Source organism: Oenanthe melanoleuca, chromosome Z (assembly GCF_029582105.1).
Source record: "Oenanthe melanoleuca isolate GR-GAL-2019-014 chromosome Z, OMel1.0, whole genome shotgun sequence".
Classification (NCBI taxonomy): Eukaryota; Metazoa; Chordata; class Aves; order Passeriformes; family Muscicapidae; genus Oenanthe; species Oenanthe melanoleuca.
Window position 1 is genome coordinate 8758436 of NC_079362.1, and position 17131 is coordinate 8775566.

The window sequence follows — 17131 nt, forward strand, 5'->3', positions numbered from 1 at the left end:
TAATGCAAATTACTTAACTATGTATTTAATTATTACTAGGCTTCCCATTAGAAGTTGTGATTTCTGAGGTGCATTTTGAAAACAGACTGATTTGCTGGCCTAGCCTGGCAAAGTACCACAGCAGCATGGTTTCAGAAGGGTATCATAAGAATGTGTAGACCTGGTATGAAGAAATAGTGAGAGCAGGCTGTGATTATTTCCCCCAGTGGTATAAAATCTTCCTGTTTTCCATGGGTAACTTCATTTTGAAACCGTGTATATTGATATTGGCTCCCATTTGTCACCTTTAGATTAATTGCATTCTAGTTATATTAGAAAATTATGTCTAAATGTTCCATTACCTTGACTCCTATTTGCAAGCCTGGTAAAACAGTAGTCAAATGCTTCATAGTAATAGGAGAGCTAAAAAAAGAAAAAAATCATGTTATATTCTTCGTGGAAAATCCCAACTTGTCAGTGGGAATTGCTAGGTTATTATAGGCTTTTTAAATCTGCTTTCTTCCCTCTAATCAAGCCGAGGAGCCTATAAATAGTTTTCAGGTACACTTTTGAATCAGGTTTTTCCTAACTGAAGATTTTCTGGTATCACCTGAAAACTGTTATAAATTTGTGGTCCATAATGATCATTTGCTGCTGGGCCAGTATAATTTTTTTCCTTTTGTGTATCTTTTAGCCCATAAAACCATGAACATCTAATCATGTTAAACCTCAGTATTACCAATGGCTCCTTTCTGTCCATCACAATTTCTCAAGAGAAGGAGAAATTCCTTGAGGCACATTCTAATAAACTGGCTTTGATGTTCAGTGAAAAGTTAAAATTAACAAGGAAATGTAATTACCTGTTCTGGAAAGTGTTATTTTTCTTGAGGAATCATGAAGTTGACACGTTGGTTGAGCCCTAAATATTTATTTTGTATCTGGAACTCGAGCATCTCGAGTTATTTGCATTGTGAACTTGTAATCTCTTTTTGCAGAGGAAAGTACAAAACAGTTCCCGATTTAAATGTACCTTCTTCTGTCTGTTCTGTTGCTTGGGCTTTGGGACAAAGATATTCAGAAGTGAAATGCTTCTTGGTCAACAGTGTCTGAATCTATTTCACACATTATCTGCAGGTGTTACTATTATGCAAATACTTTGTGTATAATCTTTTCTCTTTCCATTTTACTTCAATGGACACCTGATTAGGAGTTCTTGGGGATAAATTGCTACAAACTCAGTTTTGCAGCCAGTTTTAGTCCAGGGCTTTGGTGCACAGACTCCAGGACAGACTGGCACCTTCTTGTCACCACCCATCCACTTGTCTTGATCTTGGGTGTTCAGCTGCAGTTCCCCTTCAAATTTCCCTTTGTGGAAAGAAAAGGGACATCTTTTTTACAACTACCTAATGTATAGAGAGAACCATGAGTATTTTCCAGCCCTCTACAAAAGCATTTAAATTATGGATTTTTGTTTGGTTTTTCCCCCCTTTTAGCCAGTTGTAGTGTAACCTGCAAGGTGTATTTGAGGTGCACTGGTGTAAAAATGTAATTTTTCTTTTAACAGTTAGTTAGAGGAAAGCTTGAGAGTGTTTCATACTGTGACTTGTGACTTGCAAATTTTGGTTTAACTGATGTCCTAGGTGTACCTTAACATGTGACTTTTTACCCTTAAAAGGATGGATTTGTTATATAATAGGTTGCACAGCTGTCAAATTTTTGCTGCTAACATCTAGTCCAATTGTTTTTAGTAAATGGGGATATGAAGAATTGCCTTAAGCACTTTAGATTTGTTTTTTTTAGACTGGTTTTTTTCTGAACTAGTGTCTCTCCAGCGCCTATTATCATAGGAAGATGAGAGACACCACACTGCTCCCAGCGATGACTTTTGTTGCAGTTGGTGCAGAGTTTGTGCCTGCAGCTGTACAAGGATGCCTGGAGCCCATGGAGTAACTGTTCCCTTTGTGAATCCACTTACAGGGATTTGGAGAGGGGTGGCTCTTTGGCAATGGATTAGATTTTTTGAAGGTCTGTTATTCAATCCAGGAGGCTTATTTATTGTTAGTCATTCTGAATCTGATACTGCATTGTGGCTAAACAGGGATTTTCTGCTCTATGATCAAAAGGAGATGCTTAATTTTTTTTTTCTTTTCTTTTTAAGTACTGACTGCTGGTATTGTGAAATTAATGTTAACTCCAAAAGCCCAACTTTTGAGGAGCTAAAGGTTCTCCTTGAGGTATTAATAAATCAAATGAGTGTAGCTGTCATTGTTCTGTGGAAAACTAAAGAGAACTGTGTTAACTGCAGCTAGGCCTATCAGTGTCCGAGAGGATAATAAAAAAAACCCCAAAAAACAACAAACAAAATAACCATCCAGGGGATATAAATGCTTCTCCAAATACCAAACAGGCAGGGCAGAGGTAGCAGGTTCATTTTTTAGAAGTGCAGGAAACGCAGAGGCTAGTGTAAAAATCCTGTTTCCTCACCCCCCACGTTTCAGATGGGGACCGGAGAAACGACCTGGGAGCGTGTTGGGGTTATCTGTGTTTTTCAGAGCGGGGGTGTTGGATGAGCGCTGACCGTGACTAGTGTTGATGTCGTGCCCCAGCGTCGCTGTTTTTGGGTGTCCTGTGGGATGCCCAGCCCGGCCCTGAGCTCCCTTCGGAGCTGATCCCGGTAGTCCCCGAGCGTCCCTAAGCCGCACCACGAGGTCCCTGGCCGGAGCCCCCAGCATGGCGGGGATGGGGATTGGTGGAGGTTGGGAGGAGGGTGTGCTGTTCTGCTTGTGACGCGATGTTTTGTACTAATACAGAAATCTGCAACGCTGCGTTCCTCTCGCTGTGTCATTTTACCGCCGCCTCGGTTTGGGGGATTTGGGGAGGTCTGGACTGTTCCGGGTGGGTGAGAGACCTCCGTGAGGGAGGTTTAGGACAGCGTGGGGGCGGCAGGGAGCGCACTTTACGACGGCGGGCGGCGCTTCGCGGCGGCGCTTTCCGGCCTGAAGCCGCATCACGGTGCGGGCGGCCGGGCAGCGGCTTCCGGAGCGCCCCGGGGCTGATGCAGAAAATCAACAGGAACGTGGTCCTGGCGCTCCTGTCGCTGACCAGCCTGGTTTTCCTGCTCTTCCAGCTGTGCTATTACAAGTTCTACCTGTCGCAGAAGGTGAGAGACAGCGCGCTGCCCCCGCGTCTGGCATGAATCCTCGGGCGGCTCGGAGGCCGGCAAGGTGGGCGTGGGGCGGGCGGGGAGCCCAGGCCGGTGTCCGGTTGCAGGGGTACAGTTGGGTTTGAATTCCCAGCGTGGCATCCAAGTCATTGTGTCAGCCAAGGCCATCCGATTTCTCCCGAAGGGAATGATGCCGCCGCCAGCTTCGAGCAGCCACGGCTCTAAACCCTTGCCTCTTGCCCTTGCCTTGCTCGGTGACTTTTTATTGCCACCGAAGTCGTCACCGAGCGCTGTCTGAGGGCTCTGCTGAAGGGAGGCAGTATCTGCTGGGTGCAGGTTTTCCAACACTGGTGTGGCGGAGAGAAATCCCAACTTTTTCTGCAGTCGTCTTACTGCTTTGTGGCTCTGGATATCACAGTTTAAATCCTGCTTTTATACCGGGAATGTCCAGGCAGGTGATTTTCTGCAACAGCAAAAGAAGTGAATGTTACTGTCAATTAAATCCTCTGGTGGCTTCATAGTTTACTGTTGCAATTCCGATTCAACAAAGAAACTCCATTTGTTTTTACAGAAGAACCGTGTATGTTTCGAAGTGCCCTGACTTGTTTTTCGCTTTTCTTGTTAATTGGGGGCATTGTCAGTGGCAGTTGGTGCTGCAGCCTTCAACTCTCGTTGTTTCAGATTTTTTAAACAACGACTGAGAAATTATTTGTACTTTTGAAAGGCCAAAAGCTGAGCCACGAGCTGACTTGACTCTCTCATGTGAATATGCTGTCTTTAAAATGGTCTAGGAATGGTCTAGGATTTCTCCTGGAAAGACTGAGGGATAGTCCTGCTGTCTTTGCCCCTGTGGTATTTGCCTGATACAGTTTGTCATCCTCCTGTTTTACATTTGCTGGCACATTGGCTTGGAAACCTAAGGCCTCACCACTCAATCCTTTCATGTCTGGAGGCCCCTGAGGCTTGGGTTGTCCTTCTAAATATACTTAAGCCACAGCAGTTGTTTGTGATTTCACTATCAGTGCTGTACCTGAGTGACCAGAGGCATAACTCCAGCCATAACCATAAAGTGGATAAATGCCCTTGAATGTCATGTTAAGAAGACAAGGATTCAACTGAAACTTTGCAGTTTTTTCTCTTCTTTCTCCCTCCCCTTCCAATTATTTTTGGTTTTTGTTTTGGTTTGATTTTTTGACAGAATGGAGCAGCTTTTTCCAAAGTCAGAGGAAGCCAGTCAGGCCAAGACAGCACTAGATGGGTATGTACAGTGTCACTGGTTCATACAGCTCGTCCACAAGTCTCAGAACTCACTTTGAACTGCAAATTCAGGGTCCAGTTCTTATCATCTTTGCTGGGTGCTTTCTGCTTTGAAGGATGAAGAGATGCACTTTGTAACTCTGGTCAGTAAAAAGAGTATCAAAACATTGGTGTGAAGTAAAACAGTTACAGCTTCACAGCCCTTGCCAATGCAGCACTTAGATATGTTATTAATGTTTTGGGAAGCAACACTTGTTCTTTCTGAGACTGAAGTGTTGATCCGGGGTTTTGTGTCCTTTCAGGCTGGGTGTTGAACAGATTGGCTGGTTTGCCATGCAGCTTCTTTGTTGGTCTGAGAAGGTCCTGAGTCACACAATCCTCCATTGCCCACTCCAGGTGTTTAACCTGCTGGTCACTGTTCTGTTTTCTGCTTGTGCTAGGTTGTAAAGCTCTTCCCAAGCAGGAAAATGTCATTTTTCATCATTCGCCAGCTGCTGCATTCCAACCATCATGACCAGGGCAGGGAGTGCTGTTAGGTGCTTGAAATGGGATATTTGTTGTGTCTTGCTTCAGGCTTGCAAGATTGAATGCAACAAAAACACCCACCCTGTGGAATCATAAGGTCTCCTATCATATTTGTAGTTAGGATTTGTTTGGAAACAGTTTTACAGAAGACTTTTTGTTAACTGATCTCCCAGTGGAAAAACAGCACAGATGGTTAAGGAGAAAGATGTGCTGGGGGCTGGCTGCCTTTCGGTTTGTATGCAACATGATAATGTTGCTAATTAGCAGAATGGCCATTTAAAGGCCTGGTTTCTGCTGAGCAAGAGGGAAGGTGCTGTGGCTAAGAGCTGTCCCTGGAAAAAATCCAAACCAACTGTTCTGTAGACTGCTTGCTTGTGCCAGGAATGCTTTGCTGTTCTTGGAGGTGACACCTCTTGGAGCTGCCTAAGCAGAAGTGAGGTGTCATGGTCACAGGGGGCTTCCAGTCTGTGGGCAGAGCTCTTCTGAAGGTTCAGCTTGCTCTTCTGAGATCTTTAGTGATAAAGGATGCTGCATGACCCTGACAGGGACCTACTGCTCTCCAGGCTTTCCTCAAAGTCATTGCAGTGGTGTGTTCAAAATACTAAATTTGATGTTTCTTGATAATCAAGGCAATGTCTTTCTACCCTTATTTATGTTTTTTTAAACTTACTTAAGTTTCAGCTGAAAGCATCTGTTTTTCTGGAGTAGTGATGGGTTAAGAAGGTGGATACTTTTGCACAGATCTTTTTCCTGTTCATCATTCTGGTGTGCCAGTTTTAATCACAGAAGTAATACGAGCACATCACTTATCTTGCAGCTCCATGTAGCTGAAATCATTGTGAGGGTGGCCTTGCTTCTCCCTGTACCACACAGGTAATGCTGCTGCCCAAACTCTGTTGTTGACTCACATCCTGTCCTCATGTTTTCACATCTTTCTGAAGCCAGAGCTTAAAAATCGTTAAATGAAAATGTTACAGTTGAATACATTTAAGTAGCAGGATAGTTGTGGCTGCTGGCAATGTTTTCTCTGTGCCATGGATGTTAAAATGTGCTTGATTAATGTGCTCCACTGAATCAGGTTCATAACCCTTTCCATCAGGCACAGAACCTTCTTGCTGCTGTTTTTTACTCTTTGTGCAATGTTGAGTGCCCTCGGTAGACCAGAATCCAAATTCTGCAAGTGTGGCACTTGCATCCTACCTTCCCGCTCAGTCTCACAACTGTTTGTGGAAGTGAAGTGTAACTCAGAGGATGTATTGGGGGATGATTTCCTTCTTTCAGCAGGCTGGGGTTTCTTTCTGTCAAAGATTTTTAATGCTAAAATGGTGTTTCTGTCCACTGTCAAACAGCACGTGGTTAGGAAATTCCTAGGATTAATATCCAGTCACAATATTCCAGTGTATTTGATTGATCCTTTGATTCTGGGACTAGTTGATAAAGACATCGAACAGATCAGAAGCTCTCCTGATGGCCCCAGCCCAGAGTGCAAATACTTCTGTGCTCCAAGAGATTTCACTACCTTTGCACTACTGGACAAAACATGGAAACATGAAGTAAGTGCACATTTTCAGTTCACATTTCTGTATTTAATGCATTCAGTTATTCTTTGATATTGTCACTTAATGTTTTCATGTTTGTATCTGAATTCATGTAGTGGTAATATTGTAGGCAGAGGAAATTTCATTTTAAAGTAAAACATTTGCCCATTTACTAGCCTGGATACATTAGAGGTAATTTATAGGTCAAACTTTTTAGAAGCTGTCTGCAATATTAGAAAAAAAAACCAAAACACTGGTAGTCAGAGTCTATGCCAAAAGGAAGGAAAGAAAGGTCTGTTAGAAAGGAAGGAGAAAAACCTTAATGCCTGTAATGTAGGTGCAGCTGTTATGAATCTGGAGTTTAGGGACTTAATAAGAAGGAAATGTAGGTATTGATGTGGCAGGTTTGGAAAAATTATCATAGTGGGCTGGTTTACATCTCTTTTAGCACATATTTGTACTGAATACATTTAATTTAATGTGTTGGTATCTGCTTCTCTGTGGTGTTGGGACATTTTTTAATGGCTTTGTTAAAAATAGAGGTGTAGCATGTGATGAAAGACAAAATTAAATCCAAGATTATTTCATCAATTAAGTGCAATCTGGAAATATTTATTAGATTAATTTCTACAGCCTACAGATAACAGTGGCAAACATATTTTTCCTTTTTTTCCTTTTATTTTAATTAGAAAAAGCAGGAGACACTGAAATGGCCAGTGACTATTTCACTGAAGGACTTGAGTGAAGACGGGAGTCACTCTGGGCCTGATCAGGCGGTTGTTTTACCCATAGGTGTGAAGGAATTCAAGAAACTAAGAGTAAAGTTGTGTGGCAGCACATTGAGATAAATCCATTTCCCCATTGCTTTGGGTCTCAGTGATAATTTCCGTGTCATTCAGAGGAGAAGTTGATAAGCTTATACAAAACATTTCAAGGGGGGAAATGGAAAGGCTCTTCAGATGCTGAATGGTTTGGTGCTTTATTTTGTTGTTTTTTGTTTTTTTTTTTTTAAATCAGCCAGAATTTAATTTCCTTTATTTGTGGAAATATGAAAGCCTGTTACCTGAGTGCAGTGCTCAGTGTCTGGTGAGATTTTTATTTGCCCCACAAAAGAAGGTTTTGGACTCATAATTTTTGTGTTAGTAATGTTGTTATCCAAGTACTTAGGAACACCAAATTTGGCAGAGGAACTCTTTTAGAGACCAGTTTGAGAGTGCAGGGTGGGGTGCTATGGCAAGGAACAAACCTGGTCCAAGCATGGCTTGTAATATTTATTTTTTGTTTTATTTTGTAGTTTGAAAGACAAAATTTAAGACAAGGAAAGAAGGTAGTTGGAATTGCTGGTGGCTGCTGGTCTTCAAGCTCAGAGATTTTTGATTCATTTGTGCTTAAGCCTGATTAAAAAATGAAAATGGGGAATGGTGTGAGTTAATAATAAGCATTTAGCTTTCAGTTTTGATTTCTCTAATCTTTAGCCTGCTCTGGCCTCCATCTTCTTCATTTTCAGGTGGGTCTTTTTAGAACTGCTGAGAAGATAGGGTTCCAGTGGCTTAAGATTATAAACAAGGACCCCCGCTTGGATGGGATGGATGACCTATCTGGAATGGAAATTCCCTTGCACTACATATTCAAACTGGCATCCCATGCCATTCACCTGGTGGTCTTCTATGAGAGGAGTGGCAATTTCCTCTGGCACGGGCCCCTGAGGCTCAAGCAACACATGGACAGGAAGTTTGTGCCTTTTCGGAAACTCCACTTTGGTCGCTACCCTGGGGCATATGAAAAGTGAGTTCACAACAGGGGAAGGAGAAAGACATTATGGCACTCCCAAAATTACTTCCTCTGTGTATTAAACTGCTCTCTTTCCTGTAGCCAGGAAAATTCTAAAATTCAGCTCAGGTATGATTCAGACCCCAAAGTGTGGGATTTGAGAATATAGTTTCTGAGAAAATGAGGAAAACATTGAGACATTTCACACATTTAAATCTTTAACTTCTTCCTTTAATTTGACCCCATTCTTTTGTCCTTTTAAAACATGGAATCTGGGTAAGTTATGTGCCTAAATGTTTGATGTAAACTGTGTAAGATGTTAAATAACCCCACTTCAATCATTATAAAGGAGGAATAGTTTTTAACTTTTAAAAGCAAATAGCCTGAAAGTATAGAGTAAAATTTGATTCTTGAATGCATCCCATACTTAAACAACCAAACAGCCTGAATTTTAAAATGCACTTAACCACATCTCTGAACAAATTCAAGTCATAAGTCAGTAAAGGAATCAGTGATCTGACAAACTAACTTGGGGTTTGGAGGTGGAGGAATTTTTTTTAAACAAAATTTTGAAATGTATGGGAAATTTGGTCAAGCTGTTGTTGCTTTTTTCATTTGTAATTTGTTTTGGCAGTATTTGGACAGAGGGATCAGTAGTGTGCATTAAGACCTGAGTTAAAGGAAAAAATGCCAGTGGTTTGTAAAGGAATTAAATAGGGTAATGTATTATCTTCCTTTCCATGCAGGCCAGAACTTCTGCTTGTTTCCATTGATGACTTAAAAGTTCAAATTCCTAAAAATCCGTCCAGTTTTCTAGAGGAGGTGTCCCACTCTAGATTTCTTGAATGTAGGTACAGAGAAGCTCGGGCTTTCTTTCAGGTTAGTGGTAACCAGGTGGTGTCTCTGTGATGAAATGTGTGTTTTTAATGGTTGATCCAAACCTAAGAACAGTCCAGTTTTTTTTTTTTTTTGTCTAAATGGGACAGTTCACATGCACAAAGCTAAATACAACCCTTGATTCTCATTCCACAGAGCTTACTAAATGGTAATGAAATCAAAACTTTACCTGAGGATCAGGGCCTTTTTGTTTTTTTACTTGTGAGCACATTTTTTTCCAAGAGGGAACCAACTTATCCATAGTTCTTACACATCCTTACTATTATATGGATTTCATAAAAATAAATAAAACTAAGCTTTTATGTATCCTTATGGCTGAACACTGTCCTTATGGCAGTCCTCAAAGTTTTGAGAAATGCTTAATTTTATGTTTTTTGAACCATGTCCTGCAGTTTCTTGTTACTCATTTGGCTTGTTTGAAATGGTCACATTCCAAAGTGACTGACTGAATTGCTTTTCTGACTATGTAAGCTAATGTTTTCACCTCTATTCAGAGCATTATTTTTAGGATTTTGCTACTTGATTAGCAGATAGAAAAGTCCTTGCTGCAGTGTGGGGGGGCATTTTGTCCTAACTTGGGAAGGACATGAGTTATAAAGTGATGTAGAGTTCACAGTTAAGACTGTAGAGTCAGAGTCAGACCACAGAAGCTGAGCCATCTCTGAGTTCATGGGAGGAGGAAAAAGAGCACTGGAGGCTAGTCTGCAGTCATTCAGATGTTGGAGAAAGGGAGGACTACTCCTGTTCACTCTTGCAGGCTATAGATCCTTATTTGGGTAGCAGGAGGGTCACAAGGACATCCATGAGTTGTCCCTTCACGTGTGGTAGACAGAAGAATATAGTCCACTTCAGCCTCCAGGCAGAAATCACCACAGGCAAAGAAAATGTGCCCCTAAATGCTTACTGAACTTTGCTGGAGCTTTAACACTGAGATAAGCAGCTGGCTTTTGAAAAGTTTATTTTGGCCGCTTGTTGCTCAAGACCTCTTATAGAAATCTATTACAAAGCTGAATGTTTGTTCGTTTGTTATATTTGGTAATGTCTGCCCAGCCTCCCGTGTTGATTTTGGCTTAGCATGGGCAGCAGACCTTGCCGCAGCTATACCTGGAATATTTTCATTTTCACACTGTTTCTCCTTGGCAGTTCTCCTCAAAACTCAACACCCAATTCTGACACTTGGTGGCGCCAAATAAATTAATCATGGAGTTCTGGGGGTTGGAAAAGCCTTGATGTGCTGGCAGGGACTGATTCTGTCACTGTGTTCCCTTTGGATTCTGGGAATGGACTTTAGCAAGTGCAGAACAAGGGCTTGCCCATATTGCTGCCAAGTGCTGAGAGTCAGTGCCCAATATATATTTTCTTATTCTAGTCTACTGTAAATTTTCATTCTGATGGTTTGGAAAAAAAGGGAGATTGAAGATTCAGAGTTTTAATTTCAACTTGTCATTCCAGTGCACATTCTGAAAATGGACTGTGTATGTAAAAACAGATATTAGCCCAAGTATTAGTTAAATAAACTTTTAGAGGTCATTTTTCCCTAGGACACTGAAAAATGAAGGGACAAATTTACTCTCTGAGTAACTCTGACAGTAACTTGCTTACTCTTGCCTTCCAGCTGTATTCTGATGATGCTTCCCTTGATGCAGTGGAATTCAGAAAAAAGGCAAAATCCTTGCTTCATCTGGCTGCCCTGACACTGAATAACTTGGGAGTGAAGTTCTGGCTGAGCAGTGGAACATGTCTCGGTAAAAATTTGTGTTGTGTTGCATTTTTAAACTCATCTGAAATTTTGAACACTTCATCCTCCATTGCTTGTGATGTTACAGAGGCAAACATACTGGGTTGGAAGGTAATAACTGTATTGCAATTAGCCTTTTTGCTCCTGAAAAAATGCTTTTTCTTCAGAAACATGAGTTGCAGAGATGCTGGGCAAATTTCCAGTGAAGCATTTAGTGTTGTTAGCAATCATCTGTGTTGTGTTCAACCCTGCTAGGAAGTAATCAACAGTTCCCTAATTTGTGTCACTTGGAGTTCACTGAAATGCCAGTTGGAAAATGAAGTGATGAGCGCATATTTCTGCTGTCCAAGTACACTCTAACTCTGTTTTTCTTCACATGCAATTAGATGCTTCTCACTGACTTCTAAAATGCAGTTTGCATTAATTTATTTTTTTTCAAAACAAACATTTAATAAAATGACAGTCCATTACAGTAGATAATGCAAGTTTTCTGTTCGGCTGATGGGAGAAGTCTTGTCACTGGTGAGGATTCCTTTATTGCTGAAACACTTAATGTATGCGTGTGCGCACATTTGCCTTGTATTTATTTAATCTTGGGGAATATAATTTTCTGAATGAACAGTTACTAAAAGATGCCTTAATGAGAGACAAAAGGTTGTCTCACTTTGTGTCTTTCTGCTTTGCAGTGGTGATTGAAAGATGATTAACATCTTGGATGCAGTATAGAACCATAGTTGAAAATCAGAAGCAAAACTGTGGCCCTGTAGTTTTTAAATGCTGATTAGATTTGGGCCCACATAAAGGATTTTAATTTTTTTTTATATATAAATGCATTTAAGTTAGGAAACTGAAGATATTTTATCTTTGCTATCTCTTGCATTCTTGGCGTTCTGAAGGGAGAAAGATGACTATAAGTGCACTAACACTTTTTCCTTTGATGTGGTTCATCCCGTGCTAAAAAAAGGCAGAAGTCTTGTTTATAGTCTCAGTCAAAAACTTCTGCCTGGTGATCTTAGGGTAGTTCGTTTTTGTGTTGCTTTAGTTCTGTTGAATTCACATTCTTGAATTAACTAGTTTGGGATTTTTCTGAGTTTTTTTTCCCCCCAGGCTGGTATAGGCAGTGCAACATCATTCCTCACAGCAAAGATGTGGATTTGGGAATCTTTATAAGGGACTACAAAGCAGATATCATTCCAGCCTTTCAGAAAGCAGGGTTGCCACTGAAGCACAAATTTGGCAAGGTACATAGAAAATGTACATTTTACTTCATGTATGTGTTTCTGTAGATTTGTAACTTTGACTTCAGTTCCAGAAGTGTTTAATCAAGTTTAAAAATAATTCAGAGCTACTGTATTTTCTTCAGTTAGAAGTTACTCTGTATATCTGATGAAAATTAATTTGTTTTCTGCTGACATAAATTGCTTTGTATTTTTATGTGTATATACAGTGCGTATTTTTGTTTTCCAGGTGGAAGACAGCTTGGAACTCTCTTTCCAGGGAGAAGATGATGTGAAACTTGATATTTTTTTCTTCTATGAAGAGGATGACCACATATGGAATGGAGGAACTCAGGCCAAATCGGGCAAGAAATTTAAGTAAGAACTGGATTTGTACCACTAGTAGGAAAGAAATTGAACAAGCTAGTGTTTACTGTTGTCATTTTGTGTGCTGTTGCCTGGCAAAGTCTGTGCTCTTTGCAGAAATGTGGATGTCAGAGGAGAATCAGTGGAGAGTCTGCGCTGAGACCAGTGAAGCAGAGATTGAACTTTGCCTTACTAGACAGTAAATGTCAGATCTCTTGTGAAATCAAAAGCAGGCCTGGCATATTGTATATCAAGCAGATCTTATCTGACTGTGACAGGCTCTCAGTTACATAAACACCCAAGATGAGAACAAGTCTCTAAAACAGTGTTTATTGCACAATCAAATTTTGTAGTAGAAAATTATCCTTAGGCATCTGTCTTGATGAGGAAATATGGCAGAAAAGCCTCTACTCCCCTTGCACAGAAAAGCCCACAATTTGGGATTTGGAGGTAGCAATTTGGAATACTGGGTTGACTGTAGTGTTGTGACAGCAACACAGACAATTCCTGCAGGCCTTACAGTTCATGTTCTGAAAATGGAATTTTGAATAGGATCCCATGTTTTTTGTTTCACACTTTTCAGTATTAAATCAGCAAACAAGCTTCCCAATCAACCCAGCAAACTGAATATAGGTTTTGATAATTAGATTTATTTCTTTCAATCACATACCTTCACTCAGAAGGAGATAGCTGCAGACTTGTAGACTTCTATAGAATTCAGTTATCTTTCATATTTTGCCTGAAATGTATTTGTTTGTATTTAGCTAATGGAAATTTAGTGAACACTGTCATTCTGTTGGAGATGATGTCCAAATCATTGTCTTCGTTACCTTTGTTCTGAAGTGATAAACAGAGACTGGCAAAGATATTTTGATAACCAGCTTCAAAAGGCACATTTAGAGAGAGATAGACTAATGAAAGAGCTCTTGGAATATCCCCACAGAAAATGTGCTGTGTAGCAAAGTTGTTTTTTTTGTTCTTTTTCTTAAGAATGCAGTAGCAGTTCCAGTTTTCATGTGTGGTGCATTCTGAAAAGCAAACTGACTAATAAATTCCTTTCCTTCTTTTTGTGCACCTTTTGCATCTAAATTGCAGTAGCTATTTCCATGCCAGTGAAGCTGACACTGCTCCTTCAAAATTCCATCAAACCTTGGATATTTGAGAGATGTGTTTCCCCTGTTTTTTTTATAATAACTAGTCCAAGGCATGAGAATAGGGGGTAAATGTGACCCTGTGCTGTACTCTAGCTTCTATATCCTTGGATATTACTGCTCTTTTGGAACTCCATCTTCTGAAACAATGGAAAGGAAAACTCTTTCCTTTTCCTGTAGCCTGTACTTATTTTTGGTAGTAGCTTATTGAAACATAGCTTTCTAGTTCAGTAATAACTTTGCTTAGGCATAGCATCATAAGGAAGCCAAGCCTCTAATTCTGAGCTGGTGTTTCTTAGTTTAATACACACAGAAAAGGACTAGGAAAACTGCCTGTTTACCACATAAAGTCCCTGAGCCATATCACAACTGTAGCTGTTCAGAATCCTTAGCCAAGTAATTCGAGACACGTGTTGTTCCAAATATATCCCCCAAAAGAGATCCAACTTTTGCTACTGTGAGGTGTGAGAGCACTTGGCATGCTTAATCTGAATATGTGCAACACCAGAATGACCCTTAATTTTGGTTAGTCTCCAGCCCTGTCAGAATTTTAGAGGAAGGCAAAAATAAGGAGGTCAGCTAGAGAAGTGGTTGTTTGCTCTTGCTGAATCCTAAATCCACTCTAACAATTTTAAAGGAATTATAGTGTCAGAAGAAATGTTGATTGCTACTGGGTCATCACAGAGAAGGGTAGAAGCTCTATTCTAAGATTAAAACTGAAAGGTAGAAGGTGTTTTCTTCAGGAAGCTAAATATTTGCACAGGCATACTTTCTATAAATCTAAATTAGAGGGTGGAGAGCTAAAGCATTTCTCATCAAGTCCCTAAAATATTTCTCATAGTAATTTTTAGTCTCTGTTTCCTTGGAGAGCTGGTTTCTAACCCTCACCGTCTGGCTATGCGATTTGCATTACCATGTGCACAAATGCTTCTTTAGCATTCCTGACACAAACATGCATCCTCCTGATACTGTCTTAGAGTTGCAGCAATTGAGGCTTCTTGTTTATTTGCAGATTTAATACTGGACAGTTGCATTCTCCAACAGAGAATTAGTATCTACAAAAACAGTCTGGAAATCAAATCCACACTGTTTGCTTTAATCATTAAAGTGAGTCAGTTCTGTAGGTTTTTAAGAGAGAGGACACTGTGTAAGAGTTTAGTTTAATCAGCAGTCTGGATATATTTCCAAAAAATGCTTGATCATCTTTTTCTTTCCCTCCACTTAATGCATGAAGCAAAATTGTGTTCTCCCATTGTTTGCTGAGAGCTTAGAAATAAAATTAACTCAAGCTTGCAAGAAGATGGAGGGGGAAGTTCTAGTTCATCATACAAATGTAGAAATCTTTTTTTAAAATGATGAAGTGCTTATGGTTTCTTTTTAACCCTTGAAAAGGAATTTTAGAATAATTTGTTTGTGTGTGTAAGTCTTCCAGACTTTGCAAGTGGGAGTGATCTTCTGCAGGTTTAGCGGGTAGACTTTGGTATTGTTCAGCACCTCGACTCTGACACTTCTGTAGGATGTCGTTCTGGTTAAGCTGTGAAATTTACCTCTAGTGCTGTAAGCATGTATCACCCTTACTTTCTAGAAGAGGTAACTATGAAATCCCATTTGTAACAGGCAAAGCAGAGACAGGGACTCACCTATAGGTGGCAGAATGATGTGAGTACAAGCAACAGAAGAATTAGGAATGCACCTTCCTAAGCACATGAAGAAAATGTTCACCAGTTACTGTTGATAATACCATTGTCCAGGCACATTCTAGCTTTTTACCAGTGACCATACCCTTTTGTTCTGGCACAGGTATCTCTTTCCCAAGTTTACTCTGTGCTGGACTGAGTTTGTGGAACTCAAGGTCCACGTGCCCTGCGAAACCCTGCAGTATGTGGAGGCCAACTATGGCCCGGAGTGGAAGGTGCCTGTGAAAACGTGGGACTGGAAGAACTCACCCTTCAACGTGCAGGACAATGGAGTCTGGCCTATTGATGAGTGGGACAATGTCATCCAAATCTACTGAGCCCTGGCTGCTGGCAGAGTCAATCCCCAGAACTGTCAATTTGTGATCTCCCAGTGCCCAAAGCCATCAGCACCCATTCCCTTTGTAATACCCTGTGTGTTTCCTGAGGAAACATTTACCTCACATTGCTAACAGGTATTTTCTTCACCTTCATTGTGCTTTTTCCAAGTGGTTAAAGGAAATGAAAAGCAACTAGAGGGAAGGGAAATTGAAAGAAAAGCTGCACAAAGGGAGTAGAGAGGACTGCAGTGGACTTATGGGCAGTTGACTGTTTAAATGTAAACAGTGGCCAGGTGGCTTTGACATTCCTGGGATCATCAAAACTTTCAGACTGTTCAGTTCTCAAGCTTGAGAGAAGGTTAGGATGGGAAAATCTCAGAGAAGTTCCTCCTTTTTCAAAGGAGATCGTGTGACTGTTTAACTTCAAAACACCAGAGGTGTACTCGTACATCAAATATGCTTGATTTGAGGCTAGTGTATCCCTACCATGAGCAATGGGTCACTGTTGGGAGTGGAATGTTTCTGTGGTACAGTACCTGTGTGACCTTTACATCTAGGAGGTATCTGGTAATGGATAGGTGAAGCTAGGTGAATGGAAGGAGAAGCTGTTCACATTGGACATTTTTCAATTTGTCTTTTCTTTAAGATTGTGAAGGTGCATGCTGGTGGGATGGCTTCTCCATGAAAAGAAAGAAAATTCTGGTTTTAATGCCCCAGTCCTTGTTCTCCCTGTAAAAGGTTTGACCAGTTATAGGAGATTACAGCTATCCCTGCATTCCTGCAAGTAGATAGAAATGGGGGTTATTCATAGTTTTCTGTTTCATAGAAAAGAGGCTTCTCTCTAAAGGAAAGGAAAAATGTGTACAAATACCAACTGTTCATCAAATTTGCAGCAGCAATCCTGTCAGTCCTCTCAGTTTCAGTTTCTCCTGCCACTGAAACACTGGAATAAGTTGTTCAGCTCCCAGCAACAACTTGTCAGGCTGGGTCTTCAATTGGATATTAACTTTGTTTGCTCTGCCTGGTGAAGAAGAGAGAGATGTAAAATCCTGCTAACATCAATCACTTGCTAAAATAACCATGACATCGTAAGGGATAATTTCTCAGGTAGACTTTTTTGTACTTTTTCCTTAAAATGGGGAAAAAAATGAATGTCCTTGTGGTTTTCATGTTCATAACTCTGTTGTCCTGAACTTCTTGCTGTAATAACATGCAGTAAGCCTGTGAGTTTCTCAGATGTGGTAAATGTTTAAGAGTGAAAGAAAATATGCTCTCAGAAAATTATAATCTGTCAAATTTTTGACTTTGTAGATGAAAAAACTAATGAAAAAAAATGCATGTCCCTGAAAGGGAGGATGTCTGGAATAGTTGATTATACCTGTAAGGTGTTCTTAAAGTTAAAATATTTTCTCTTCAGAAGATAAAGTGTGTATTTAACATTGATTAAAAGGAGGGTCTAGTTTGCAACTTGAGATGCTGTTTCATCCTTTGTTTTGTCCATTGCAGTTACAATGAC

General features: G+C 40.4%; 1 protein-coding gene across 3 annotated transcripts; it reads left to right on the plus strand.

Moving 5' to 3' along the window:
- The first annotated feature begins 198 nt into the window (after nt 1–198).
- FKTN (fukutin) lies at nt 199–17087 on the plus strand. 3 transcript variants are annotated; one of them, XM_056514861.1, is made up of 9 exons: nt 199–3139; nt 4341–4400; nt 6274–6477; nt 7970–8247; nt 8979–9111; nt 10745–10874; nt 11975–12108; nt 12335–12462; nt 15402–17087. In XM_056514861.1, the coding sequence occupies exons 1-9, from the start codon at nt 2771–2773 to the stop codon at nt 15613–15615; spliced, it is 1650 nt and encodes a 549-aa protein (XP_056370836.1). In that variant the 5' UTR covers nt 199–2770; the 3' UTR covers nt 15616–17087. The 3 variants fall into 3 exon arrangements, with proteins under 3 accessions (XP_056370836.1, XP_056370837.1, XP_056370840.1); XM_056514862.1 differs by having other exon boundaries at nt 3117–3203; nt 5742–6477; XM_056514865.1 differs by having other exon boundaries at nt 3117–3203; nt 6356–6477.
- The last annotated feature ends 44 nt before the right edge of the window (nt 17088–17131 follow it).